This window comes from Falco rusticolus, chromosome 17 (genome assembly GCF_015220075.1).
Source record: "Falco rusticolus isolate bFalRus1 chromosome 17, bFalRus1.pri, whole genome shotgun sequence".
NCBI lineage: Eukaryota > Metazoa > Chordata > Aves > Falconiformes > Falconidae > Falco > Falco rusticolus.
In genome coordinates, this window is record NC_051203.1 from 184070 (window position 1) to 210176 (window position 26107).

At 57.2% G+C, this 26107-nt stretch overlaps 2 protein-coding genes across 5 annotated transcripts in view; both read right to left on the reverse strand.

Annotated features, from left to right (window-relative positions):
* The window catches only part of ARL8A (ADP ribosylation factor like GTPase 8A), a 28529-nt gene extending 16854 nt beyond the window's left edge, over positions 1 to 11675 (reverse strand). The window contains exons 1-3 of one of the 2 annotated variants that reach the window (XM_037410292.1): positions 11416 to 11670; positions 1742 to 1822; positions 898 to 971 (exon numbers count right to left, since the gene is read on the reverse strand). In XM_037410292.1, coding sequence (XP_037266189.1) covers positions 898 to 971; positions 1742 to 1822; positions 11416 to 11538 — 278 coding nt within the window. In that variant the 5' untranslated portion in view covers positions 11539 to 11670. Of the gene's footprint in view, positions 1 to 897; positions 972 to 1741; positions 1823 to 11415 lie in introns of both variants that reach the window. The other variant, XM_037410291.1, reaches the window with a different exon arrangement.
* Positions 11676 to 15675: 4000 nt separating this feature from the next.
* On the reverse strand, positions 15676 to 25439 carry PTPN7 (protein tyrosine phosphatase non-receptor type 7). Of its 3 annotated transcripts, XM_037410749.1 has the most exons (11): positions 25327 to 25433; positions 24610 to 24783; positions 23647 to 23875; positions 23032 to 23215; positions 22483 to 22606; positions 21812 to 21888; positions 20206 to 20343; positions 18484 to 18594; positions 17726 to 17883; positions 16743 to 16856; positions 15676 to 16214 (listed from the first exon to the last, which is right to left on the reverse strand). In XM_037410749.1, exons 3-11 carry the CDS (start codon positions 23775 to 23777, stop codon positions 16121 to 16123), a joined length of 1131 nt encoding a protein of 376 aa, XP_037266646.1. In that variant the 5' UTR covers positions 23778 to 23875; positions 24610 to 24783; positions 25327 to 25433; the 3' UTR covers positions 15676 to 16120. The 3 variants fall into 3 exon arrangements, with proteins under 3 accessions (XP_037266646.1, XP_037266647.1, XP_037266645.1); XM_037410750.1 differs by lacking the exon at positions 24610 to 24783 and having other exon boundaries at positions 22522 to 22606; positions 25327 to 25439; XM_037410748.1 differs by lacking the exon at positions 24610 to 24783 and having other exon boundaries at positions 25327 to 25439.
* Between the last annotated feature and the right edge of the window lie 668 nt (positions 25440 to 26107).

The window sequence follows — 26107 nt, forward strand, 5'->3', positions numbered from 1 at the left end:
GTCATTTACAGCAAAGCTCACGTAATAAAGAATGTCAAGGACATGTCCCGGCATGGTGACAGTCAGCAAAGGCAGGACCAGACACTGCTGTCCCAACAGGCAAGACACGGGGTCCCTCACTCCTCCTCATCTGCCAGACCTTACCGTTGGGAAGGGCAGTACAGAAACCCAGCCCCCCAAAATCCTGGGGCACGGTCAATTGGTGAAGATCACATAAATCTGATTTTCTGACTGTGTTTAAGCTACCCTGATGCGGTCTCCCAGGGTAAATACTTGTCCCTAGGAGTGGGCAGCCTGCTTCCCATGAGCATCCTGCCAGGCTCATCCCCAGCCTGGGCTCCCTGGGACTGCGCTTACCGCAATGTTTGCAAGCAGGGGATGTGTGAGGACACTCATAAACTTGCTGATAGTCAGCAGTGGGCGTTGCACAGAGACTCCTTCTCTCAGCTCAAGATTCATCTGGCAGCACATCACCATCACAACCTGGAAACATGCTGCTGGCAGCCACCCATAAAACCAGCCTCTTGGAAAGGGCTGAGCCGCACGGCCGGCCGGAGGGCTGAGGCCCCTGCGATGAACAGGCAGCACAGGGGAAGCAGGGGAGCGAGGAAGGGGAAGATCCAAGGAACAGCCAGGCTGAGTGATGCTGGAAAGGGAAGGGTCTGACATGGCTGGGGGGACCTGGCTGCCCTGTGCTCAAAGCCCGTGGGGGCAACCAGTCCCAGGGGGCAGCATCTCAAGTCCTGACACAGCTCCGGCAGCGAAGGCACTGCGGTTTCCCTTGCTCAGCCCTGCCCAGCACTCTTGGGTGGGGTGATGGGACTGTGCCCCCACCTGCTAGTGGGGCTCAGCACCATTGCATGGGTGATGAGACTCCCAGCTCCCAGGCATACTCACACGATGGCACTCACTCCACGGCAGTACCGCTCCCACATGCTGCGAAACCGTGGCTGGCCACCTATGTCCCAGAGCTGTGAGAGGGAGATGGTCGTGGTTACCCTACCGTTCTGCCCACGACCCTTCCCCATAGCACCCAGCCAGAGCACCAGGCATGCACCAAACCCACTGCCATCCCCTCCTCTCCGGCTCAAACCTAACGAGGAGGCTCCTGACTCAAAGAAAGGCAACATCTCAGGAAGGGCGGCTGGGAAGTGTTGAACACCTCCTGTGATGTGCCTCTGATGGCATAGAGGGACCCCTTGGCCCAAGCTGGGGCACTCCTCCCAATGCCCACCGCACCTCCTGGCCTTTCACTGATGCATCTGTCATTTCAAACCACTCAGCATGCTCTTGGTAATGTTTCTGCAGCAGGCAGAGATCCCCAATCAGCTTTTCAAGCACATCACACTTACTTCCCAATCCAACTCAGGGCCCTTGAAAGATCCAGAAGGGGCAGAAACCTCCTCTCCCTTTGCTCTTGAGGCAGACACCACCACTGCAAGCCGTGACTGCTCCCACCCTCAGCAAGGTGACCATATCCATGAGTCCCCACCAGCAAGCCAGAGGTCTAAGAAAACGTCCAGCTTCGCAGCCCAGACTAGCTCTTACTGCAGGGGTCCAGATCTCCTACATCCCTTCCCATCATCTCCTCTGACAGGCACCCGCAGGAGCCTAACAGGGCAGATCTTGCCAACTGCAGCCAGGGTTGCTGGCATCCTTCAACCTCCAGCAGAAGGCCCACCAATCTCCCTCCCACCTTTCATTGCAAGAGGCCCCACCGGCAATAACATCTGCACCTTACCTTTATGGTAACATTCCCCTTGGTGATCTTCCTCATGTTAAAGCCCACTGTTGGGATCATGTCTTCGTTGAACTGTCCTGACTGCAAGGAACAAGGTAAAACTGCGTTAGGAGGCATGGGAACCCCACCAGCCTGCCCTGAGCAGTGCAGCGAGGCTGACAGCATGCCTAGAAATAACCCCAAACGCTCTGCCAGCCCTGCAGCAGGCATGGCACAAACCCCCTCCTGGTTCACACCAGGAGCAAAATTAGAGCCAAGGAGACAACACGCCTGCAGGACAGAACTGCTGCTGCTACATGGGGTGCAGGGTGCCCTGGTGAAGCCCCCAGCTCTGCAGTGAGCTGCCGCCCCCAGCCCCAGACACCCTGCTGTCTTGGTGGGGTGGCAGAGGCTCACCCAACCCAGCCCCTTCCAGGCGGATCCCCAAGCCCTTTGCAGGAGGAGGCCAAGACCTTCAGCTGCTGCAGTGACCTCAGGTCAGCTGTGCCAGGCCCAAGCCTCTCCCACAAAACCTGCTGGCGGCCCTGCAAGGACCCCCACAGGGTGCAGGCAGCTGGCCCGGCCCCTCGCCCAAGGGAGTCACCTCCTGCATCGGCTCCTTTCCAGCCACGAGTCCTGGGCGCTCTGGCACGTTTCCTGCTTGGGATCATGTATGGCCTAGCCTGAACCAGACTGACTTCTTCTTTGCAAGTTTGCTGCCTGCCTGCAGCCTGCCTGCATGGCTCCTCCAGTCCCTGCACCCTGCCTGTGCGCAAGAGCTGGGTGCTCATGTCGGGTGATGTGGGGGGGACACAAAGGGTCCCCTCGCCCCGGCCCCAGGAGCTGCTGACACGTTTTCTCCAGCAGTGCAGCGCTGAGCCGCATCAGGCAGAAGCGTGAAATCGCCACGGATACGCAGCATCCCAGGGCCGCTGTGAAACTAGGTTAGTCCTGCCGGAGCGGTGAGCAGGAGCTGTCCCTCTGCTGCCGCAGCAAGATGCCGGTTCACCAGCCCGCAAGTCCGGCACTGCAGCAGAAGGACAACACGGCACTGGTCCGTTAAAGCCCACTCCACCTTCCAGTTTGCTGTTCAAATCCCAATGCTGCAAGACAGTCCCAGGCCGAGCAAGAGAGGGGAATGCTCCATGCAGCCCCAGCAGCAACACAACAGCAGGAGCTGCCACAGCCCTTCACTCTCTGCCTCTAGCACCCTCCCACCTGGGAGGCAGCCTCACTGGGACTCAGAACAGGTTTATCCTCTTCGCGTTTTAAAGGCATCCTTGTGGAAGGCCCTGGTGCAGGATGCCAGGGAAGCTGACAGGGAAGAGGGCTGGGTAACCAGGATAACAGCACTGGAGCTTTTGGCCATCAGTGCCAAAAACCTGCAGAAACCATGAACCACAACTGAACTCATCCCCAGCAGCTCTCTACTGGCTTTAAATCGCAGTTTCTCTAGGATTTTCTGGGTTTTCCTTCAGTTAACACAAACCTCAAAAATGGAAGGCAATTTATGGCATTTTCTGATAAGCAGAATTTTGTATCTGGTTGAACCAACAGCTCCTCCAGACCCACCATGTCAGCAAGTCCCCAGGGTTTTCCTGACCTCTTCCAACAGTTCTGCAACACGCACCACTTCCCTTTTTCATTTCCCTTTTGCATTTATCAGCAAAGCCTGTCAGCCAAGGGGTCTCTGAGCCATGGTGCACCCAGAAACCACACCGGGCACTGGCAGGAAGGGTGCAGGGGCAGAGGAGGGGAAGCAGGCAGGAATCCCTCTACCACCAGCTGACACGGGGGATGTCTCCTGTGGACTGAGGCTGAACACTCGACTTGGCTTTATGGACGAGGCTTTAAGGAATTATCAGGCTTTTATCAGATGTGGAGGGCAATTGCTGAAGTGCTCTTGGAAGCTGCAGGCACCTCCATTGGGGATCCCGGACCATACCACAGGAACTGCCGACTATGTGAAAGTCACCTAAGACATGGTTCACATGTGATGGTAGCTCTTCTTCCAGGAAGGGATGGGCTGCAGGAGCCAGGAGTCATTTCTGCTTTCCCTCAAGAGATGGGAGCAGGCATGTCTTCATAAGTGGAGCACAGCCTTGCTCCCTGCCCCAAATCCTGCCCCCGCCACAGCGCCTGCCCCCAGGCTGCCTGCAGCCAAGGGGCCAACACAAAACCACTCCTGCTGTCCAGAAAAGGCCAGGCTGGGAACACAACGCAATGTGGTCCAGGATGGCCTGTGCGTGGTCCCTGCTGTCCTGCCAGCTGCATCATTGTCTTCAAAGCGCTGTAACATGCTGAGCTCCTTCTCCATCGGCTGCTCTCTGAAAGCAACACAATGTCCCCTCTTCCCTCTCCAGCTGTCCCAGACACTAACGCCTCCAGCACATCTTCAGCTACCTGCAAGGGCCCAGCCATCTGCAGCTCCACTGCTCCACCAGCCCAGCTGAAGGCATGCAAAAACTTCGCTGGACACATCCTTCCCCCAAGTTTTGGTTATGCAATGGACACAGCATCCATGCTGACCCCAGTGATCACGCCCAGCCACACTGATTGCTTAGGAATGGGATTCTACCAGGTGTAAAAATCCTTGTAGGCAAGATGGATTTTGTGGCTACAATGGGTGGATCAGGTCTTTGCAGGCTCTTGGTTTTACCTAGGTCCCCTCAGCACCCTGCCCAAACTACCCTGCTTCGGTGTCCTGGCTAGAAGACAAATGACCTTCCTGCCCAGCCCCCCCACTTTCCAGTTAGGTTACTGGAAGAGGTGGCCAGGATCCAGCTTTTCCGGGGTCAAACAGTGCCCCCAGCTCACTCTGAGCCACATGCTCGGCCATATGCATGTGGACACCACATCACCCGCCACTTCAGCCATCGTCCCCTGCTCAGCCAGCGCCTGGGACCTTGGCTAGCTGGCACGGGCCAACAACCTTACCCCCACGCCACATTCACCAGCTCTGGTGAGCAACGTGCCGAGCCAAGGAGGCCAGGTCCTGCTCCCTGCTGTGGCCAGGCAGCTGCCACCCTGTCCAAGCACAGGATGACACTGATTTGACACAATCTGCTCTTGATAACCCACTACTGGCTGTTTTGCAGCCCCATATCCCAGCTGCTAACAAACAAGCCATTCCATGGGGACCAGAGATGGCAGCGGCGAAAGCCCAGCCCCTGGTCATCTTAAGTCATGTCTCCACCAGAGCATGGTCCTCCATGGGGCAGAGACAGATGTCCCAACACGCCCCAGGCTGGATGGCACCCACCAGCACCTGGAGCACCTTCAACACCATCCAGCCCTACACTCCTGTAGGCGTCTCCTGCTGTGTGGCACAGCCAAGTCTCTGCTGAACCCTGTCCGAGCTCCAACCTGGAAAGAAACACAGGGGGTTTAATTTGTCACCTGTAACCTCCCAACTGGCTTTGTGCACAGCACAGGGTGGGAGCGCCTGGCAGCCACAAGCTTCACTTGCAAAGCCACTGCTCTTCCACGAGCTCTTCTCTGAAACAGTTAAAAAAGACCAGCACTGCTGCATGGGCTCGGCCCAGCACCCCAGCATGTCTCCATCACCAAGCCAAGCCATTCAGTCAGATGCTTGACCCCGAGTACCCCATTCGGATGGGAAAAAGCGAAATTTAAGCCAAGCCTTTACAACATTTCCCTTTTATGGCAGGTCTTACAGCTCTTTGGGGCCCTGAGCATCACAGGGCACCTATAGCACGGCGTCCCGTGTCCCCTTGCAGAAGACACGGGAGGGTACAGGGCTGTCCCCAAGAGCAACACAGCCCTCCCAGGGAACCCAGAGACCTGGGAAGGGGGCTGCCACCTGGAGCCAGGCAGGATGGAGCTACTCCAGGGCTGGCAGCAAGGAGGAAGAGCCCCGCGGGTCCACGAATGAGACAATCCCAACTTTTGCCCCAAACCCTCACCATGCTTTGGTTTCAAAACCTTCGTGCAGAGGTGATCACGCTGAAGAGACCTGTGTCGGCCAGAGCCCATTGCTGCAGGCAGGCCAGCAGCTGGAGCTGGACAAGCAGAGTGCTGCAGGACAGGGATGGGTACCCCAGTCCCCCTCCACCCCAAAGCAGATGGTACCACCACCACCACCTGCAATTAACACACACAGTCTGGCTCTGCAGCACCCCTCAGCTTGGAAACTCAACACTGCAGGCTTTCAGTATGGTGGAAAACCCACGGGCCCCCTCCTGGCTATGTTCCCCATGATGCTACCAGAACTGAAACAGGCTGTACTGCCCTCCCTGAGCCCACAGACTCTGTACCTCAGAAGTAAAAATGTCATCTGGGGACAAGCCTGAGGATGGCAGACAGGCCATATGCCAGCTGACCCTGGAGCCCTGGTGATGCCGGTGTAACCAACACTGCAAGCTCAACCTCTTTCATAAAAACAAGGTTTCTCAGATGAAAGGGAAAATCCTTGGGCTGCTTTTGCTTTTTCAGCACTGCCATCACAGCCCAAAACACCCTGGATGGCTGCACTGACCCAATGCCGTGTTTGAGGTGAAGACCCACTGACACATATGAGGTGCTCCCAGCAGCTCCCCAAGGACATTCGGCACAGCTCTCAACTCCAAGGTGGAGACGGCATCTGTTCTGTGCAAGAGCTACAGCAATGTTTGCTCCCACCTCCATCCAGACAGACCCCACAAGTGCCTACAAATTCATTAGCAGTTGCTCTTGTTCAGGATGCGTCCGTAATGAGGCAGCATCTGGACAGAGGGACAGTGGTGGTGGCCCCATAAAGCACTGGTGGCTCTAGAGTGACCACTTGCTGCTGGCCCAGGCTTTGGGGTGCTGGACATGCACAGCCCCCACCAGCATCAGCACTACTTCATAGCAGAGCAGTCTGTTATAGAAACTTTGGAGAAAAACAAAAGTCTCTGGATCCAAGCAAGGCACCGAGAAGGCCCAGTCCTGTGAGCTCAGGGATCGACGTGGGACAAGACTGAAGCAGAACTGCTCTACACTGCACATCCCAAGCCAAGCCTGCAACACGGGGGCAGCAGGCAACACCTTCGGAGGACTCCAGATCCTCTGGGACAAGGCATCCCCAGGGGTGAGACCATAGGAGAAGGTGGCTGCTGGAGGGACCAGGAGGTCCAGGACAACTGCCAGAGCAGAGACCAGCAGTTGCCATAAGGACAGAGAAATAAGCTTACCACAGCCTGGCAGTCCTTAGTTCTCTGAAGCTGGAACTATCTCCAAGGTTGCTCTGCTCTGAAAGACCAGAAATCTCCAACCCAGGCATCTCAAGGCTCATGCTACCTTTCAGATTTGCAATCTCACTGATGTTTATATTCTTCCGGGGCTGCCTTTTAACTTTGTGCTCTTTAATTAAAAATAAACGAATAAATAAATAAACAAATATGAAACCACTCCTTAATTAGCAGGTGTTTGCTATGTCCGGACCTCAGGTTATGCTGAGGGGGGATTCAAGGACTACACTTGGGTTCTTCAGGATGCGTCAGTGTTCCTGCCCGGCAGACAGCACCCACGCCGTGGGACATGCATGGCTGGGCAGATGCTTCCACACCTGGCTCAACCCCAGCACCTGCACATGCTTGAGCCTAGGCAAGCCTGGCCAGGGGTACAGCAGTCCCAAAACCCATCACCTGGGCACAACATGATGCCAGCACTCATCAGACCCAGGGTGGGACAGTTGCTCTTCCCAGCTGGTGAGCTGTAAGCATGGGTGTCCCCTGCACCAGGGACAAGTGCCCTCTGAACCCTGATTTGAGACCAGTTGCTGGTGCTCAGACCCCCAGACACACACGTGCACACAGAAGACAGAGGCCCTTATAAAGACCCACCATTAAGGTGAGAATATGAGGTTGGCAAAACACAGCCACGGTTGCCCATAGAGGCGGTAGATGCCCCATCCCTGGAAACACTCAAGGTCAGGCTGGACAGGGCTCTGAGCAACCTGATCTAGTAGATGTCCCTGCTCACAGTAGGGGGATTGGACCAGATGACCTTTAAAGGTCCCTGCCAACCCAAACCCCTCTATGATTCCATGATCATGGAAAAAACCCACTGTCCATTTTTTCTTAGCTCATGATGACAGAGCCTGCAGCAGCAAGGCAAGACTGTGCCCCAGCCGCTCTTTCTCCTCTTCCAGAAACATGGAGAAACACCCCCAAAAAACCTACCACATTCTGTATTATGAAGCTCAGGTGCGACGGAAGCAGCTGTCAAGGGCCCAGACTCTGCATGCGGAGGCAGAACTGCCCCACACAAGGACACGCATCCATCTCCCACCCCATCCTGGCCCTGCCAGACCCCACACAAGGAGCACGTCCAGAGTTACTAGGAGAGGCAGGTGCCAGACAGACAAGTGACAGTGCATCAGAGCAAGATCTCCTTGCTGCTTCTGCAGCATTCACACCAGCTCCTCTCTTCTCCACCTCCCCAGCAATCCCTGGAGACCTTGCATGACCTGGAGATGCCGCCTCCCCTCCCAGGCTCAGGCACCTAAGTGCATCCTACCGAGACGGGTCAGCTGGTCAGCAGAGGGGGAAGTGGCTCTCCAGGGACAGTGGGAGCAAGTGCTGAGCTCTGTGGTCCCCTGAGCCGCTGTTGGGATGTGCCCCCACCAGCAGCACTGTCAGAGAGCTGGCCAGCTGCCACAGCATCCATCATCCTACCTGATGCCACATACAAGGCTGATGTGGTTTCCTCTCGCAGCATTGATTCAATTAACTTTCCGAGCGGTGCTCAAGCACAGGATGCTGCCCCAGGCCCCCCCCACCATGCAGATCCAACATCCCTGCACCCAGTTGCTGTGGCTCTGCTCCCTTGGAAGGCTAGCACAGGTGGATGATCTGTGACTTTCAATCAACAGCAGCAAAATACTCTTTCTCTGAACATGTCCTGCACCGATTGATCCCCAGCACCTGCTGATGAGCTCCTGACACCCTCTAGTCTCACTCTCATCACCCTCAGACTGGGGAAAAAGCAGGTAGAAGCCACTGGCTTCAGGTTAAAACCAAGACTAGATGTGTTTTACAGCCTTTCAACCCTCCTTTGCACGCAGGACTTCCAAGCTTTGGCTCCCAACAGCCAGGGAAAGAAAAAATGAGCCCTGAAAAATAAAAACCCCAGCCAGGTGACCCAGGGAGATTAATCTCCTCCAATTGTGGCTGCCTTCAGCAAAGCCTCCGCCCGGCACAGACATAGCTCTGGGCTACTGTAGGAAACCACCCAATCTTCCAGGCAACTGGATTCCATTTTCAGCCAAATGCAGCTAAAAATCCTGGAAGACAAGGATGGCACCAAGCCCCCCAGAGCAGCTCCAGCTCCAGCATCGCCCCGTGAGCTGGGGAGCATCACCTGCATCTGCAGAGATTTCTTGGAAGATCTCTCCAACAACGTCAAAATCTGATACTCTTCAGAACGGGTTCTCTGCACCCCCCAAAGCCGAAATCACAGCTGCTTCCCCTTCTAACACTCTCATTATGTCACCTCAAAGCCAGACGGCTCAAACAGTTCTCATGCAAGGTCCTGTTGAGTTGGAATTTTCTGTGTGTCAGGCTGTTACTTAGCTGTCCCAAACAAGTTCTTATTTACAGGATGTTTTCTCAGAGGTCAGTGCCTCTTTTTTGCATGTATCTGCCACAAAATCTGAACTTTCCAAGTAACTTCACAGACAGAGATAAAACTGCAGCAGGGACTTGAGCTCCTTGCTCAGCACCCTGAGCCTGACCACTCTGCAAGGGTGCTAAACACCCCACCACAGACCTCCTGATGCACCAGACGACCACAAACCCAGCCCATGCATGGAGAGCTTCCCTCAAGAGCTGCTGTAATTCCTGGATGTCACTTTTCCCTACACTGGCAATACTAAGTGGAGAGAGTCTTGGTGCATGGGTCTTGCACACAGCAAAACCGCCAGGTATGAAGCATTTACTTGCAGAAGCAGGAACCCCACCAAAGTCCATGCTGAGCCTCATCAGCTGCAGGTATGCCTGGGAGAGCAAGAGGCACACGGGGAAAGGCGAGCCAGGCTGGCAAAAGAGCTGTTGCAGGATTTCTAGCCCTGCACAGGTAAAACAGCCCAGCAGGTTTGGGATAAAGCTCCATCACCCCTTTAATGCTTTTCTGCTTATTAAAAAAGGCGCTAAATAACTTTTCCATTTTTAATGCGGCCTTCGTTGCTACTAACAGGCTAGCAGTGTATGGCGGGTCCAGAGCAGGACTAGCCCACATGTGGCATGGCCACATACCACCCCAGCACGGGACTGCAAAAAAGGACCTTTAAACATAAAAATGGTGAGGAAGAAGTCACCCCAAAAAAGGATTGGTGCTCATGGTCACTGACCCAGAGCCACAAAGCTCCCTGTCCCCTGAGGCTGGCGTGGGTCTGCTGGGAGAATCAGCACGAGCACGGTGTGGTGACTGCCAGCAAAGCAGCTCGAGAGCAGGGGCACCATTGTCTCCAGGACGAAAAGCATTTTAAGGCATCATCTCTCTGCATCTGGGCACTTCAGGAAAAATATCCTCATCCCAGCAGCACCCAGCACCAAGGGCAACCCTCCTGGGGGGCACTGCTGCAGTGCAATGAAGCCTCCAAATTAGCTGCAGAATCTCCTTTGGCAGCCCAGCAGCTTCCTGCACCCCAAGCAAGGAGAAATAACTCGCCTGGCCTTGGAGCCAGGGCACCGAGCAAATCAGCAGGCACGGACGAGGGGGACCACAGGGGAGCCAGGACAGCCGGAGAATCCGCACCTGCCTCCTTCCATGGAACTGCCCGGGAGTGACAACCCCAGCCTGTGCCCTCATGACCCGCCTGCCAGCGGCTCCCGCCTCGCAGCACGGCATCTGGAGAGGGCGAGAGCCACCCAAAATCAAGGGGGGAGGCTCTGCCAGGCACCCCCACGGGTGAAACCACACCCTGGGCTCTCGGACCCAGGGCCCCCAGCTGCCGCTCCGCCACCAGAGCCAGGGCCCCTGCGGCTGAGGAGGCGCAGCCAGGGAGAGGCCAGGGCTGCAGGACTGCCCCGGCGGGTGCTGCCGCCCCTCTCGGGTGCGGAGGCCGCGCTGCCGTGGCGGCGGCACCCCGGCACCCCCGGACGGCAGGCGCTGGCCGCGGGGGGGGCAGGAACCTCCAACAGCGGCCGCCGAGCGAGAGTCCAGCGGCAGCGGGCCCGGCAGGGCGCTCCCGCGCGGCCCCGGCAGCGGCAGGGCCCGGCGATGACAAAGCGCTGCCGCGGAGGGGGCGAGGGCCGGGGTTCCCGCCGGCTGCCCGGGCCCCCGCAATCCCGGGCAGCAGCAGCCGCCGCCCAGGGGGCCCGGCCGCGGTCCCGAGCTCCGTTCCCCGGCGGCCGGGACCCCGTCCCGGGGCCTGCTCCGCCTGCGGCCGCCGCGCCCGGCACCGGGGACGCGGGGAGCAAAGGCCGAGGCCTGCCCCGGCCCGCGCCCCCCGCCCGCCCCCTCCCCAGACGCGTTTCCGGGCTGGGGCGCACCAGGGCGGAGCGACGTGGGGGGTGCGAGGCGGGGGCGAACGCGGGGGCTGCGGCGCGGGGAGGCGGGGTGCCGGGAGACGGGGTGCCGCGGGGCCTGCAAGGCGCAGGGGCCGAGCCGGGGGGCGCGCAGCCCAGCCCCCCCGCCCCTCCCCGCCCGGCAGGGCTGGGCCGCGGGGCCGTACCGGGGCGCTGCGCAGGGGGCGCGCAGGCGGCGCTCACCGCGATCACGTTGACGAAGGTGGTCTTGCCCGAGTACTGCAGCCCCACCAGCGTCAGCTCCATCTCCTCCTTCCAGAAGAGCGCCCGGAACCAGTCCAGCAGCTTGTTGAAGAGCGCCAGCATGGTGCCGGCCGAGCCGGGGCCGGGGCCGAGCCGAGCGGGGCCGCGGCGGGGCGGAGCCGAGCGGGGCCGAGCGGGTCCGGGCCGAGCCGAGCGGGTTCGAGCCGCCGCCGCCGCCGCCCCGGTATTGTCCGCGCGCCGCGCGCCCCCCTGCCGCACCGCCGCGCGCCGCCCCACGCCCCGCGCGCGCCGGGTGGGGCCCGCGCGCCGCCCGCCGCCGCTGCCGCCCCCTGTCGGATGGGAGGATCTGCCGCAACCGGGCGCGGTAACTCCCGCACGGCGCGGCACGGCGCGGCACGGCCCGCCACCCCGCACCCCGGGCACCCAGCGCCCTGCACCCCCCGCACCCAGAACGTCTGCGCCCCGGCACGCCTGCATCCAGCAACCCCAGCATCCTGCACCCCTACACCCTGCACTCCTGGCATACATGCATGCTGACACCCAGCACCCACTGCGTTCTGCGCCTCCAGTACCCCTGCACCCAGCGCCACCCTTGCACCCAGCAGCCCTGGCACCTTGCAGAGCCCTGCACCTGCTGCAGCCATCAACGCCCCACCCCCCCCACAACCCCCTGTGCCCTTTCGCACCCAGTGACCCCTGCACCTGGCAGCCTGCACCAGACAGCACATGTCAAGCAGCCTGCACTGGCTGGCACACATCCTGCACCCTGGGACAGAGCCTCTGCAGCAGCCAGCACCTGGCTCCAACCATGCCAGCTGCGCAGACCCCCATTCCTGCACCCTCACATGTCTCATCCCCTGGAGGCCAGCTCACCTGTGCAACCGGGAGTCCCACAAGGCTGTGGGACTGGCCCTTTGCCCCCCAGCCCCACTGCAGCCCACACCACGCTCCCCCTTCATCACCTGCCTGAGATGCACCAGGAAGAAAAGTGCCCGCCCAGGGGCCGAGGCAGCTTGGGTGGCATGGTGGGAGCCACTGCCCTGCCATGGGTGCCCTTTGCTCAGGGCTGACGGAGGCCACCATGCGGAAGTGCTGGAAGCTCCTGAAGGATGATGTGGCAGCATGACACTGGCGGTGGTGAGGGTGAGGTCCCCACAGGGACCCCAGCTCCCCAGATGCAGCAGACACTGTCGGGTGCAATAAGGGTGACCCAGAGGTCCAGCGCTGCGGGAGGTGCAAGGGGACCTCTTTCACCTGCTCTTTGCTTTTCAGCCGTGGGGCAGTGACTGGTTCGTGGGTTTGGAGGCTGGGCTTTGCCCTGGGGCTTTGCCCTCAGGCCTCAGTTTCCCCCGGTAATGGGCCACATGCGCTTTTGTATTTTTACACTTTGATTTCTCAAGACAAGACCTCTGCAGAGCCAGGAGCCAGCACAGTGTCACAACTGTTGATGAGCAATTTTATGCGTGCACAAGACACAATCCAAAAGCACAGCTTTTTTAAGGGATGTTTCTAGTACATGTTTATACAACCTGCTGCAACACCAGCCTTTAGAGATCAGGTTGGGCCCTGCAGCCTCAAAACCTCCTCATTTCCACCTGGCCGCTGAGCTGCTGCTGCCCTGTCGGTGCTTTGAGCTGGCTGTGCTTTTGCTTTGCTTTGTCCTTCCACGTTCGTGCTGAGCACTGAGGGCAGTCTGCTGCTGGCTGTGCAATGCCAACAAGGCTCGGTCACATCCAGGCTGGAACTGAGCCAGTCCTAAAGTAAGGGCTGACACGGGTGTGTGGGTGTGTGTGGGTGTGTGTGTGTGTGCGGGGTGGGATTTGCAATTCCCTTACACCAGGGCGAAGAGGCAGGACCTTTATTCCAGCCATTGCTGGGAAGAGCCCATGTGCAGAGAAGGTTGCTCATGCACCCACAGGAGACAAGGGTGCTGGATTCACTGCTGGGGCTGCCTGGCTGCCTGAGCCAAATGCGTACAACACAGAAAAGAGAGAAACTGCGCTGTGGTTGGATCTGCCTTACAGTGGGTATCTTGGAGCCCTTGACAATTAACGGTGGGGAAGAGTTTCCATCATGTGCTGTAAGTCTCTGAGAAGCTGCCTTTGTTTTCAGAGACAGAAACCATTTTGCTTTCAGAGATGATGCCGCCTGTTAAAGATCCCTGGTAACCACTGGGTTACCAAAGACCAGCACGAACAGCTGTCACGTGCTCTTGAAGGGAGGCCTAAGGAAGCAGGAATATTGTTGCTTTCTGTAATTACTCCATTTTAGCTCCGCCTCATACCAGTGAAAAATGCATCATTCCCCCGATTTTTTTGTGTAATTTCTGCCTGAAGATGTTTAACAGATTTCAGCCCAGGGAATGTCCCTACACCAGTTTGGGGCTTCCCACCCTAAGCAACTGTGGCACTGGAGTTGTTAGCAGAGATTGCCTCCTGATAGCACGTATGTTACTGCAGTCCCTGCCAGAGAAACTTTCCATCCAATGCTCAAACAAAACTCACCCCTTACAGCAGAGATGGCAGCTGGGCAAGTCCATGCCCATGCCAGAAGACACAAGCAAATGAGCAAAAAAGATCCTTTTCATGTAATGATCCCCCCCCTGCCTGTCCCCATTTCCCTTATCCCCAGCAAGGGAAGGGTCTCATGCCAGCCCTGGCAGGTTTGGAGACATCTGACTGTTTCCTGTTGGATTGAACCAGAGGGTCCCAGGCTCTGCTCCCGGCAGAGGAGCCGCGGTGGCACTCGCAGGGATGCACAAGCTGGATCTTGTCCCCATGGCTGCACCTCTGCAGCACTGCCCCACTGTGTCACACTGCAGTTTCCATGCCAGGAGTACGGGACTGGGCAGAGCGTCTTGTGCAAGAGCTGTGCATTGTCCAGGACCTCTCCAGACAAGAGCATATCTGAAATTCCCAGAAGGTTTTGATGTAGTTGCTCAACCAAGTTCCTTAAAGAAACTGAATTGTCAGGGCTGTGCCCATGTTAACGTGGCTAAGGGATGGCTTATTCTCTGTGTTCCCCAAGAACACAATTGTGCTGACCAAGCCAATAATGTGGCTTTATTGTGCTATAGCAAGCACCCTGGCAAGTGCTCGATCTGGAGTCTGCAAACACATGAGAACAACTAAGAACTACCAGGGCTCAGCAGTACATGATGACTTCTGTAACACTGGGTATTTTTGCACGGTGGGACACGCCTGGTCTACCGCTGGGTTTGTCTCTTATACCCAGTGAGATCAGGGAGAAAAAGCTGACTTTGGCTCACTACCCATCCCTGCACAAGGCTGATTCTCTTGCTTGCCCACTTACTGCTTTTATAGAGAGTAAATGGAGAGGGGCAGGAGAGGAGCTGTGAGAGTGGGGTACTGGGGGGGATGACACAGACCTGAGGACCCCTCCTCCTGGACTGATGGACTGACGACAAGTCAGGAGAACTGCAGAGTTAAGAATGAAACCTCTTGTTTTATTCAATCATTTCTCCTCCCAGGACAGCCACAGAGCCTGAACAATGGGCACTATGGCAAAACCACTGGGCTGCATTTTGGGGACCCAGAGAGTACTGGAGGGCTGTCCGTGCACACAGCCCTGATCTGGGTATGCTCAGGAGCCAAGGCAAGATGAGACTTTATCAGCAAGATGACCGACCCTTTTTTCCCTGGATCTCAGCCATCCAGCAGGCCGTGCCAGGGCTTGTGGGCATGGGCAGGTACAGGCTAGGGAGCCCCCAGCTCCTTATTAATTCCCTCTTGCCCAAGAGGCTGTGAAATGCCTATCAGTTGAAGGCCAGTTTTGAATAGCTTTAAAATATTTTACACACTATTTCTATCTCCATGCTTTTTCCCAAAATTGCCTCTCCCTTTCCTTCTCCCCCTCTGCCCCGCCCCTGAATTTATCAGTGAAAAAAGAACCCAACAAAACCCAAATATTATTTTGTTCTAATTTCAGAAAAAAACCAAGAATGCAAAACCCCCCGCTGTCATGTAACAAAAGGCAACTGGGAACACATTGCTTGCACAACTGTAGATGCACTTAGGAATGTCCCCTATTTTAAGGCTGTCGAGAAGGTGTTAGCCAAAGGTGGAGAGGAAAGCAAGCTGCAAAAGAAGGGCAACCAATCGTGCACCTTTTGTACTAGATCATCAAGGTGTACCTTATGCAAGAAGAGCATCATGGCACATGTTTGGAGCAAGCCCAGCCCTTCACGCAGTGCAGCCTCTGCCCACAGATGATGCACAGTCAGGAGAGAGGCTCTGTTTATTTGCAGGGTAATTCTACCAGCTCTGCATCTAACAGGGTAAACATTTCTGTGCAGCTAAAAGGCAACCCGTGCTCCCGGCGCTCACCCAGCTTCATTTCCTCCACACAGCTTGTTCTTCTGGTTGAGGACAAAACGTTGCACATTTCAAAAGCCAAAGCTTCTTTCCATGGGTGAAATCTGCCTCAAGCAAGCAGCAATGGCCACCTGGAGCGCCCACTGAATCAATCCTTCACATGAACCCACCAAATCTGGCTTGTCCCCAGGGCCACAGTCCCTATGGGTTTGCTTGGTTGTGCTCATCCTGAGGGATGCTCATGCTGCTGCTCTGTGGCCCAGCAGCAGCAGGAGGAGTTTTGGTGGAGGCGTCCCCCAGGCTGGTTCAGGAGAGGTTGGAGTGGGGAGCTGGCAGCCTGCAGCCCTGTGCTAGTGGCCTCCTGCCTCTGGCAGCTGGGAAGCGTAGAGAGCTAGTGTGTGATGGAGGAACTGGTACTGCTCGCTCGTCTGGATCATCCCACCTCTGCAAGGGAAAGGCAGGTCCCACTGACACCTTGCCAAAGCCCAGAACACCCTCCCCAGTTCTCTGCTCCCAGGACACAAATATTCCCACTTCACCTGCCACTTCCAGGTACCTCTGAAACAGGCACCAGAGCTGCCCAAAGAGTATTTGGGCTCAGCAGCATTGCTGGGCTTTTCAAAATGCAACTGATTTCACTCTATTTTTTGCTGGTACTTCTTGAAAAGTGGCAAAATTGAGTGTTTCTTGATTTAGTGGCTGAGCTGGAAGGAGCAGACTGGCTGCCAGGCTCAGAGCTGCTTTCCCTCACATCCTCAGATCTCCAGAGCTACAATAGCCCTGACAGAAAAACTAGCCCAGCACTGGGGGATCATTTCCTGTTGACACACCTGCATCTTTCAGCAACCCTTCTGGTTTCCATCAGAAATTATCCCCATGCCCCCTCATGATGCCCAGCACCTCCCCCATCCTTTCTCCTAGGCTTGGCACCCAGCATGACCCTCCAAGGAGCTGCCTGCTCTGAGCACCCACCTGTCTATGCGGAGACGGCACACAATTCCCAGGATATCCACCTCGCCCTTGTCCTTCAGCTGCTGGCACCCGATCCTGGTAGCAATAAAGCAGCCTGTCCGGCCGATGCCTGCACTATGGGACAGAATCAGCTGTGCTGAGCACCAATATCCACTACCTGGACCTTAATCTGTCTGAGCTGGACATAATCTTGGATTGGTTTGCTGCCATGATTTCTTCCTTGAGGGATGCTGGGGTCTTGGACCCAGCTGCCAGACCAACTTTCTTAGCCAGGCACCAAAAGACATGGGCTGGTGTCACGCTGTCATGGCAAGGGCGTGTGTTGCGCAGCCCAGCTGAGGCTGCTCTGGAAGCACAAAACCAGTCTGGGCTCCCTGTCCCTTGCACAGTGCAGGGGTGTCTGCAGCTCCTTCACCTCCCCTCCCCTTCCAGCTGTGCTCTAACCCCAGGCACCCAGCAGTCTGCACTGGGGCAGGCCAGCCTGCAGCACTGCAGGTCAAGTGTGTTGCATAGGGATGACTGGGTACTCTGCTCCACTGTCCCTGAATTCACTTAGTAAGAGAAAACAGGCAGAGGCCACCTCCTCCTGGAGGGCTGCCCTGAAAAACAGCTTCACAGTCAAGCTGCAGGTCACGCTCAGTGGCACAGGAAGCAGGAGCCTGAGCTGTCAGTCTGCTGTGGCTCTGGTGGCTGGGTCCCAGCTCTGCAGAGCTCTCCTGCTCCCGCCTTGCTGTCTGCAGAACCATGGCAAACCAGATTTCTTTATGGGGCACTATGTAACCGTGCTAATGCCATCATCCTGATGTCAGCACAGGAGTTGCTGGTTGAACAACTTTGCTGGGGGGATGTCATGCCCTGAGATATCTGCACCACAGCAAGACCAGCTCATGAGCATTCACATGTGGGATTCTCCCCTCCAGCATTTGCAGACTGACCTCAAGGTGAAAAACACACAGGGATTCAGGTGAGGGGAAAGGTCTTACCTGCAGTGCACAACGATCGGCCCTGGGCTGGCTGCAGCCTGCAGAGCCTCCTCCACCTTGGACACCAAGTGCAGCAGGGGCTTGGCTGACTCGGGTGTCTGCTGGTCCGGCCAGGAAGGGAAGAGGATGTGTTTGACCTGGCGGCATTCACCTTCAAGCTTTTCCAGCACAGAAGAAAAAGAAATCAGGATGTGGGAGCATGGACTTGCTGGGCTGGGCCAAAGAAAGGCATGGAATCCAGCTCAAGCAGAGGCTGGGCAGCCTATGCCCATCTCATCTGCTCACCTCCTGAATTCCAGTTTGAGCCTCTGCCAGACACCCAGGAGAGACCCCTGGGCCAGGGACACTAGGAAGTGTGCCATCCCAGAAGATGGGGCAGAGTGTCCCAATACTGTCCCCACAGTCCAGGCAAAGGCAGAAAGATCCTTTTGGCTTGTGTCAGCCCAGGGTGACTATGGAGAGCCAACAGGGCAGAGTGCAAACAACAGTGGGCTAGTAAAGAAGGTCTCCCCAGCTGGCCCCCTCTCCTCTGTGCCCCAGGGCCGGGTCCTGCTCCCTGTCAGCCTCCTCAGGCAGGCAGCAGCTCTGTACACCCCTCCTCTGGCAGGGGGCTTATAAGTCCCAGCTCTCGGAGCCATGAGCCCTCTGCTCTCCTGTCACACAAGGCTGCCATCCCACGAGAGAGCCCGGAGCTGCCCGGGGCACTGCCAGGCCCAACTGGGCTCCCCCTCTGACCCCAGGATGGGGCTCAAACCCACCTGGATGGAGAGATCCCGGACAACGTACTCCACGCACTCACTCAACCCCTGCACACGGACGGTGAAGGGGCCGTAGGTGCCCTCCTTCTCAGGCCAGTAGTGGACACATTTCTGAAAGAACAAGGCAAGGTCTGTGGCTGTGGAGATGCTCAAGGCACCTGCTGGAGGTCTGTAAGAGTTGGTCCAAAGAGAACGATACTGTCTGAACATTGCCAACAGAGACCTGGAGATGGAATGTGGTCCTCATGGATGCCAAGATGCAAAGACCCTGGGAAGAACTGCATGGTATGAGGAGTACTATGCCGCTCCCTGCTACCTGGGACTGGAAGGAATAACTGCGATAAGGCCGCATAACCACTGTCCAGAAGATGGATCACAACCATTGTCGTAACAACAAACCAGAAAACTTGAACTTCAGGTGAACTTTCTTGATTATAATATCATTATAATACAAAAAGACACCTCCTGGTCTGAAGCTACCTGCCTTTAAGGCAAACCATGCCTCAGGCACCCGTCTTTGGACGTGCTGGTAACCTTGCTCGAGAAGGCAGAGAATGGCAACACTCCATGGGCCAGAGGAGGAGCAAGGTGTGTTGCTTGGCATGAAAGATGGCTCCTCAACAACTGAATTTGGAGATCTTCCCCACCAAGGATCACGATGATCGGAAGGACTGGTGGGATGCTGCCTGGACCTGGGACCATAGGGACACCTTGGACCCATGGTGGTAGCTGTAATCCTCTTCTCTTTTTTACTTTACCTTTTCTTCCCTTCCTGTCACTCTATCTATTGCACACTGCTTTATGGGCAAACAATAAAGTTGCGCTGTTTGATCAAAGCATAACCCCTTGGCGTGGTCGCCTTCATTTTTTGCGCTTTGAGACCATAGTAAACAAACTATCACAAGTCCACTGAGTGGACCATGACAACGTCTGAGCTATGCTTTGCTCAGTGCTCTTGAAGGGGCATCACCTGGGGAGGTGTGGGGGAGTGGGGAAGGTGGACGTGGGGTGATACAGAAGGGAAGCTAAGGAAGGGATAGATCTCTCTCCCCACATCTGCTCCCCCTGCACCCTCTCCTATGCCCTGCCATATGGCTTTCAGACCCAGCATGGCTGTCCCCAGCCCACAGAAGCTTTGCCAGACCCAGGAGGACCCAGTTTGCTGGTGAAGGGCACAGGGGTGCTGCACCAGCTGGCGAGAGAAGGGAAGGCGGCCATGGCGAGGAAAGAGAGGGCGAGTTTCCCCAGGCAGGTGCTGCTTGGAGGGGGAGCCAGGGATCCCAGGCCAGGCACAGGGTAGCTGCCACGCAGGGCACAGCTCTGCCAGCTCGCTCCCCAGTCTGGACCCACTGGCTGAGAGCTCCCAGCCTCAAAGAAGAGCTGCTCAGGGCCAGAGGGACACTGCTGACCACAGCTTCTGCTCCCTCTCCCAGGGGTTGCCCCGATCTCTTTATCCTATTATCTGGCTGGCAAAGCATGCCCAGAGCACGAGAGGCCACATGAGGAGGAGAGGCTTTGCCAGATGGGGCCAAGGCTGCAGCCCTGGGGCTTTCCTCCTCCATGTGTGATCAATCAGGGGTACCCTCTGACAGCAGAGAAAGCAAGCAGGTACTCAGACCCCACGTTTGGTCTCACATAACCCCTTACTGTTGTTATTACCCCACCCCACCCTTTTCTCCTGGCTGGGATGCCATGCCTGGGCCTGGTGAGGGACAATGGTACCTCTTTGCGCTCCTGGAGCTTGGTTATCATGACGATGAGGGGCACCTCCTCCTGCCACACCATCTCCCAGAAGTCAGTCACAGTGTTCAGCATGGGTCCCTGTGTGGCAATGTACTCCCGGAGCCGCCCTGCATAGCCCTGTCAAGCACATGGTCCATCAGTGACGCTGGGTGGGGACCCTGATGCGTGAGAGGAACCTGTCTTCAGGCCACTCCAGCCCTCATGGTGCTTTTCTTCCTCTGCAGGTAAGAGGCAGAGCCACACAGACTATTTCCTACTAAACCTGTCCTTGAAATGCTTTTATAGACCTGATCAGGAACTCCTAGACATCCTTTCCATCCTCCTGGTCCCACAGTCCCGGAGCAAACCCACAAAGCAAGCCATGTACACCCAAGCTCCGTGCAAGCATCTCCAGGTTATTGGTGTGACAATATCCAGAGTGATGGATGTTCTGGTGGGGCAGAGCTCACGCAGGGAGCAGCACACCTCGCAGCAGGTATTTCCCCAAGGACAAGCAGAAGCCATCCAGCCCTGCTCTAGCTGGAATGTGGGATAGTCCCAGCTGGGTTCCACCAGTCTTGCCTCCCCACCAGGCTCAGGAGGGCAGAGCTTTATGGTTTTGTCAGAAGAGATCTCTGTTAAAAATCCACCCTAACCCCTGCGATTTAATCCAGATCTTTCAAGCAATCCTGTTAACAGTTTGGTTCCACAAGAAGTTCCACTGGCCCAGCCAAGGGGCAGAGACATTTTCAGGAACATTTTGTATAGCCCTTTTCTCTGCTTTTCCATTCGGAAGGAGACTTGTAGTAAGATTTGGAGGTGTCAACACTGGGAATTTTGCTCCACCTGCTTTTTATGCTCAAAAACATTTCACGGGATAGAGTCAGCAGGAAAAACATCCAGTCCCGGATGGGGGCTGATAAGATCAAATACCTGCAGAGCTCTACCAGACTCGCTGTGCCCTCAAGCATGCCAGAAGCAGGCTGGACGGCTAATTTTCTGATGTGCCCACAAATTTCTATATTGTGACACCCTTGGAGAGGTAAATGGAAGGAAGGGGTCAAGAAATACCAGCTCCACACAGCAATGTTTGGACACCCGTGTGCTCAGGTGTGTGCACATGTGTGCAAGATAGGGATGAGCAGCATTTGTGCATTTTTGTTAGCTCTTCCGTGAGGCAGAAAGGATGCCATGTGCTCACATACACCCTGATGCGTGTGGACAGGTTGTGAAGCCTGTCCCGTCACAGGTAATGTGAAGCCACACCCTGCCAGGCTGCTTCAGGAAGACTAATCTAAACGTAGTCCTCTACTGCCCATCTTCAAACCCTCATTTGGACCAGCCAGCTCATGAAACTTTCCAACAAAAAGGGACAGTGTGCCTGCCCTGCACAGATGGAGCTGCATGTCTCCAGCTCAGAAAGGGGTGGCAAGTTCAAACTGCCACCCCAGGGCAGCCACAGCACAGTGGGTAACAGTCAGTGCCCCAGCCTGTGGGTCCCAGTGTGGCACCAGCAGCACCAAGGGGTTTGCAGCCCAATGTCTTCTGAGCCATGGGCTGCAGGACCTGGGAGACCACCCGCTCTCCAACCAGGCAGGACACTCACCGTGATGTAGTTGGCATTTATGTAGCTGTCTTCCTCCTGGTTCCTTGCCCTCCTGAGACAGACCCGGCTTTCAGGGTCTGAAAGACATGGCAGGCATTACCTCAGGGACAGTCTTTCAGAGCCTGACGCTGCCCATCCTGCCTGCCTCAGCTCCAGAGGCCGGACACTGAGTCCTCCGGCTCTGTCAGAGCTGTCTGCACTGTCCCTCGGGCCTCTTCTTGCCCGACTTCACTCCATGGCAGGGTACAGCCAGTGATGCCCAAACCTGCCTGTACCACAGTATACGTGTGGGGTAATTCACCTACCAGGGCCTTCCCACAGTGCCTGACCAGAGCCCACATGAGTCCTTCTACAATGTTCCATGCCTTTACACTCCTAGCCACATGCATCTGGGACATGTAAGGCCCCACAGTGGCAGGGAGCAATGCAAGCTGGGCTGTCATGCACTGCACACCCTGGGAATACACTCCGAGTAGTAGCTCCCCAATTACAACCCCATAACAGTGCACGACACAGCACCCAGCTCCTGCAACATGGTGAGCAGGAACAAGCACAGCAGGAACACCAAGAGCACCCAGGAGCGCTCAGCCTGGAGCCAGGACTGCTCTGAGTCACCCCTCTCACATGCACACACGCTCATGCACACACCCCCCTTTCCCTGCATGTGGCACCTGGGCAAATGTGAGGCAAAGGGATGCAGTGGCACATACTGGGGAGGATGGTTTTATATCTGTCCTTGGAGGCACGTCCAGGGATCTCCAGCTCCTCCGGACTGACAAAGTTGGGTGGGATTTTCTGCAGAGGGAGAAAACAACTGTGAGGAAAATTCCATTGCGGCTGCTTGTGACCCCTTGTCATGGCAGACCTGGTCCCCTGAACAATGAGAGGCTGACCCAGGGACCTAGCAGCATCACCAGAGATGTCAGCTCCTGGCTTAGCCCAGATGTGGGACATGTTTCAAAGAGGCCACCCTGGGAGAAGAGCTTGGCATGGCAGGGCGGGACAGGCTTTCCTGGGTCACAAATGGGACTTGTGTGCACCAGGGAGCGGGCAGCCAGGGGATACCCAGGGCACCCGTCACCTGTTTCCCTGCCACCAGTGCTGTGGGGCACAGCTGGGCTGGGAGCCTCCCTTGGAGATGTCCACCCCTGCCAGTTCCTCCTACCACCAGCCCCTGCCATCCCTTGTGTGAGGAGGGAGAGGGAAGGGGAGTGTCACACCAAAAACTCCTCCTGGAGCTGTGTCAGGCTCTGGGCATGTTGCTGGAGCTCCTCTCTCCTCAGCACATGGCTGGATGTCCTCAGGAACTTCAGCGTGATGTCCCGTGGTGTGCAGATGGGCTGGATGGGCTCAACACTTCCCAGTGAACTCATGTCCAGCACCAGTGACACATTGGACCCCCTCCTGCAAGGCAAAGGGGTCCCTGGCTGACCCCCTGCCACCCCAGGACAGGAGGACAGCCCATCCCACCATATCATCAGTTAAAACCACCCCACGCTGAGTTAAAAGCCTGGCAGAAAATAACAAGGGATGAAGAAAGGGGTCAGGTACAGACTCCAGAAGATGTGGGTGTTGAGGAAGTAGCTAGTCATTTCACCTTCTTGCTGACAAGTCCCCAGGGGACAGTGTCTAGATGTGGCCTGGGCTGGGCTGGGGGGATCAGGGCTGCCTCCACGCTCAGACCTGGCACCTGCACAAGCTGGCAAGGCTGGGCTGGGGCAGGAGGTTTGGGGGAGCCCAAGGCCTTGGGCTGAGCCCTGCTGTGGTTACCTGCCATCTGGGCTGGGACAGGCGGCGCAGGGTTTGAGCTGCAGGTGCTGTCCAGCCACGCTTACCTCTCCTGAAGATGCACATGCTTCCTGGCAGAGGGACTAGGCTTGTCCGGCTTGTCCATGTCTGCCCCGGCTGCCTGGGCACTCAGGCTGCTGTTATGAACTCTGGAACACACCAAGCAGGCTTGTACCATGCTGCAGCAGCTGCGAAGTCCTTTTCCTGAAGCACAGGGAGTGGACACACAGGGCCCTCAGCTCCCAGGGAATCAAGGAGCCATCAGAGGAGAAGCAGCTGGAAAAGAAAAGGCAAATCTGAGCGATGCCATGAGGCTAGGTGGACCCCCTGACGGACAGTCCCTAGGCAAGGGGCAGGTTTTAAGTCCTCAGCTGCCCTGGAACCAGAACTCTCAGACCCTGCATCCAGGTGGGTGGCATAGGGAGAGCTCCCAGCATGTTCACCCTCTGGGTTGCCCACAGCACTGCAGCCCACACACACTGGTGACGCTGGGCATGGCACCAATGGCATCTGCTCACACCATGCAGGAGACACCCACACCCTGTGTTGGTGGAACATGGTTGGGTTTTGGGGGAGCCCAAGATGCTCTCCACCTCCATGGGAAGCACACACTGCCATGTGTTTCCAGCCCTTCCCTGGCATGCCTGCTTCAGCCTGGGGACATGGTGGGTAGGAGGGAAAGCTGGGACCCGCACGAGCACAGCAGTATTCGGCAGGTGAGACGTGGTGGGCTATAGGTACTACGAGGAGCCTGGCCAGCTCCTGCTGTTGGGAATCATAGGGCCAGGCACCCTCAACAGCCTCGTGGCTCTGTCAGGGGAGGGATGACCCTGGGACAGCCTCCTCCATCCCACAAGTCTCAGCAACTGTCAAGAGGAAACTGCTTTATCTGGGTGGTTGAGCAAGAAGTGATGGGGTAGCCCAGCTGGGGGAGGGTGCCAGGGCTTCACCACCACCAGCTGCAGGACAGCCCCAGCAGGGATGCGGAGATGCAGGTGGTGCTGGTCCACCTCTGGGCAGAGCTCCTCATGGTGCAGGCAGCACCCTGGGATCGTGAGGCTCCTTCTCATCCCTTTCTCCTTCCATGAGGAGGAGATGGACCCAAAGGGACGGGGAATGTGGCAGTCGGAGGTCTTGATGGACAAAGAATAGAATCCCGGGTAGCCTGTCGGCTCATGGAGATCCTGCAGAGAACCAGTCCGTGCTATGGCTGTGCCGTTTGGGAGCATGGCTAGGGCAAGAGCTGTTCCCCATGAATCCCTGCTGCACAGTGGCATCTCTGGCAGAGGTGGCAATACCACTGCTGCCACACACACCATCCCCCTGCCCCGTGCAGGGCACCCTGGGGGGCCTGTGCTGCTGGGGTGTCCCCCAGCCAGGCAGGGCAAGAGCGGCTAAACTCCCCAGGAGCCGCAGCACCAGGAGAGATCCTGACCAGAGAGAGCAGCAGGCTCCAAGCCCAGCATCTGCCTCTCGCACACGGCCACAGGAAACACCTGGCGGATGCACCGGCCAAGCCCCTGGCAGTCAGGAAGACCCTGAGAAGACCCCCATCTGCTGGCATCTGCAGGGAGAGTGTCCCCATCACCCTCCTCAGCATCCCAGCCCTGCCTGGGGCTGCCCAGCAGTGAGCACATGCCCGCTGCTCGTGGTCACTGGGGCCCAGCACTGCCTGGCGAAGATCCCCTGTCCAGTGCGGAGCAGGGGTGGGCTGGAGGGCTGCCTACCTGCTGCCCCACGATATGGGCTCCGTCGGTCCCGGCACAGGCCTGCAGGCGCTGCGTGTCGGTCTAACACCACGGTTTGAAAGTGTTCAGGAAGCTGCTTATCAAAGGAGCTGCTGCCTCTGCCGCTTCCTCTCCCTCCTTCTCCCCCACCCTGCCTGCCGCCCACACACATACCGGCCACATCACTGCAGCTTGGCTCCACTGGGCCGCCTGCAGCCCCAGCCCTGCTCCCCACCAGCGAACTCCCATCCTGCACCTGTGGGCACAGCCCTGCCTCCCCCAAAATCCTGGGGTGCCTCCATGGGCATCTCTAGCAGGGCTGTTGGGGGTGCACGCAGTGCCCTCTGCAACCAGCCGTGGTCAGCACTGGTGCCAGCCCATGGGGTATGGAAGGGTGGGCAAGACCTGACCATGGGGCTGGGGCCACTGGCAGGAGGCTTGAGGTGGGATGCTTCATGTGGTGCAGTGGTGCTAGACTGGGGACACCAGATCCCACGTGCCCCACAGGGAGCCAGGGTGAGTCCTCCTGTCCCTGCCAGCCTGGCTGTATCCCCTTTCGCAGGCTGTGCACTGGCCATTCCCCATCCCACTGTGGGGTGAGCCAGGGATCGGCACCTCCCACCCTCAATGCCTGGCCCTGAGAAATGTGGTCCTTGTGCCACACCACTGTCCCCCTAACTCATGTCCCTGATCTGTGTGGGTGCCACCTGCCACCCCTCCGCACCCAGGATCATCCCTAGGCACCCTGGAGGAAGATGTGCAGGCTCCCTCTCTCCAGCAG

Excerpts from the sequence above, each read along its gene's own strand:
- PTPN7 (XM_037410748.1), bottom strand. The coding sequence starts at position 23,777 with ATGGTACAAGCCTGCTTGGTGTGTTCCAGAGTTCATAACAGCAGCCTG. Across the intron at positions 18,595-20,205 it reads AGCTCCAGGAGCGCAAAGAG|AAATGTGTCCACTACTGGCC; the intron begins GTACCATTGTCC and ends TTGTTCTTTCAG. Across the intron at positions 16,215-16,742 it reads TGCCGTCTCCGCATAGACAG|AGGTGGGATGATCCAGACGA; the intron begins GTGGGTGCTCAG and ends TTTCCCTTGCAG.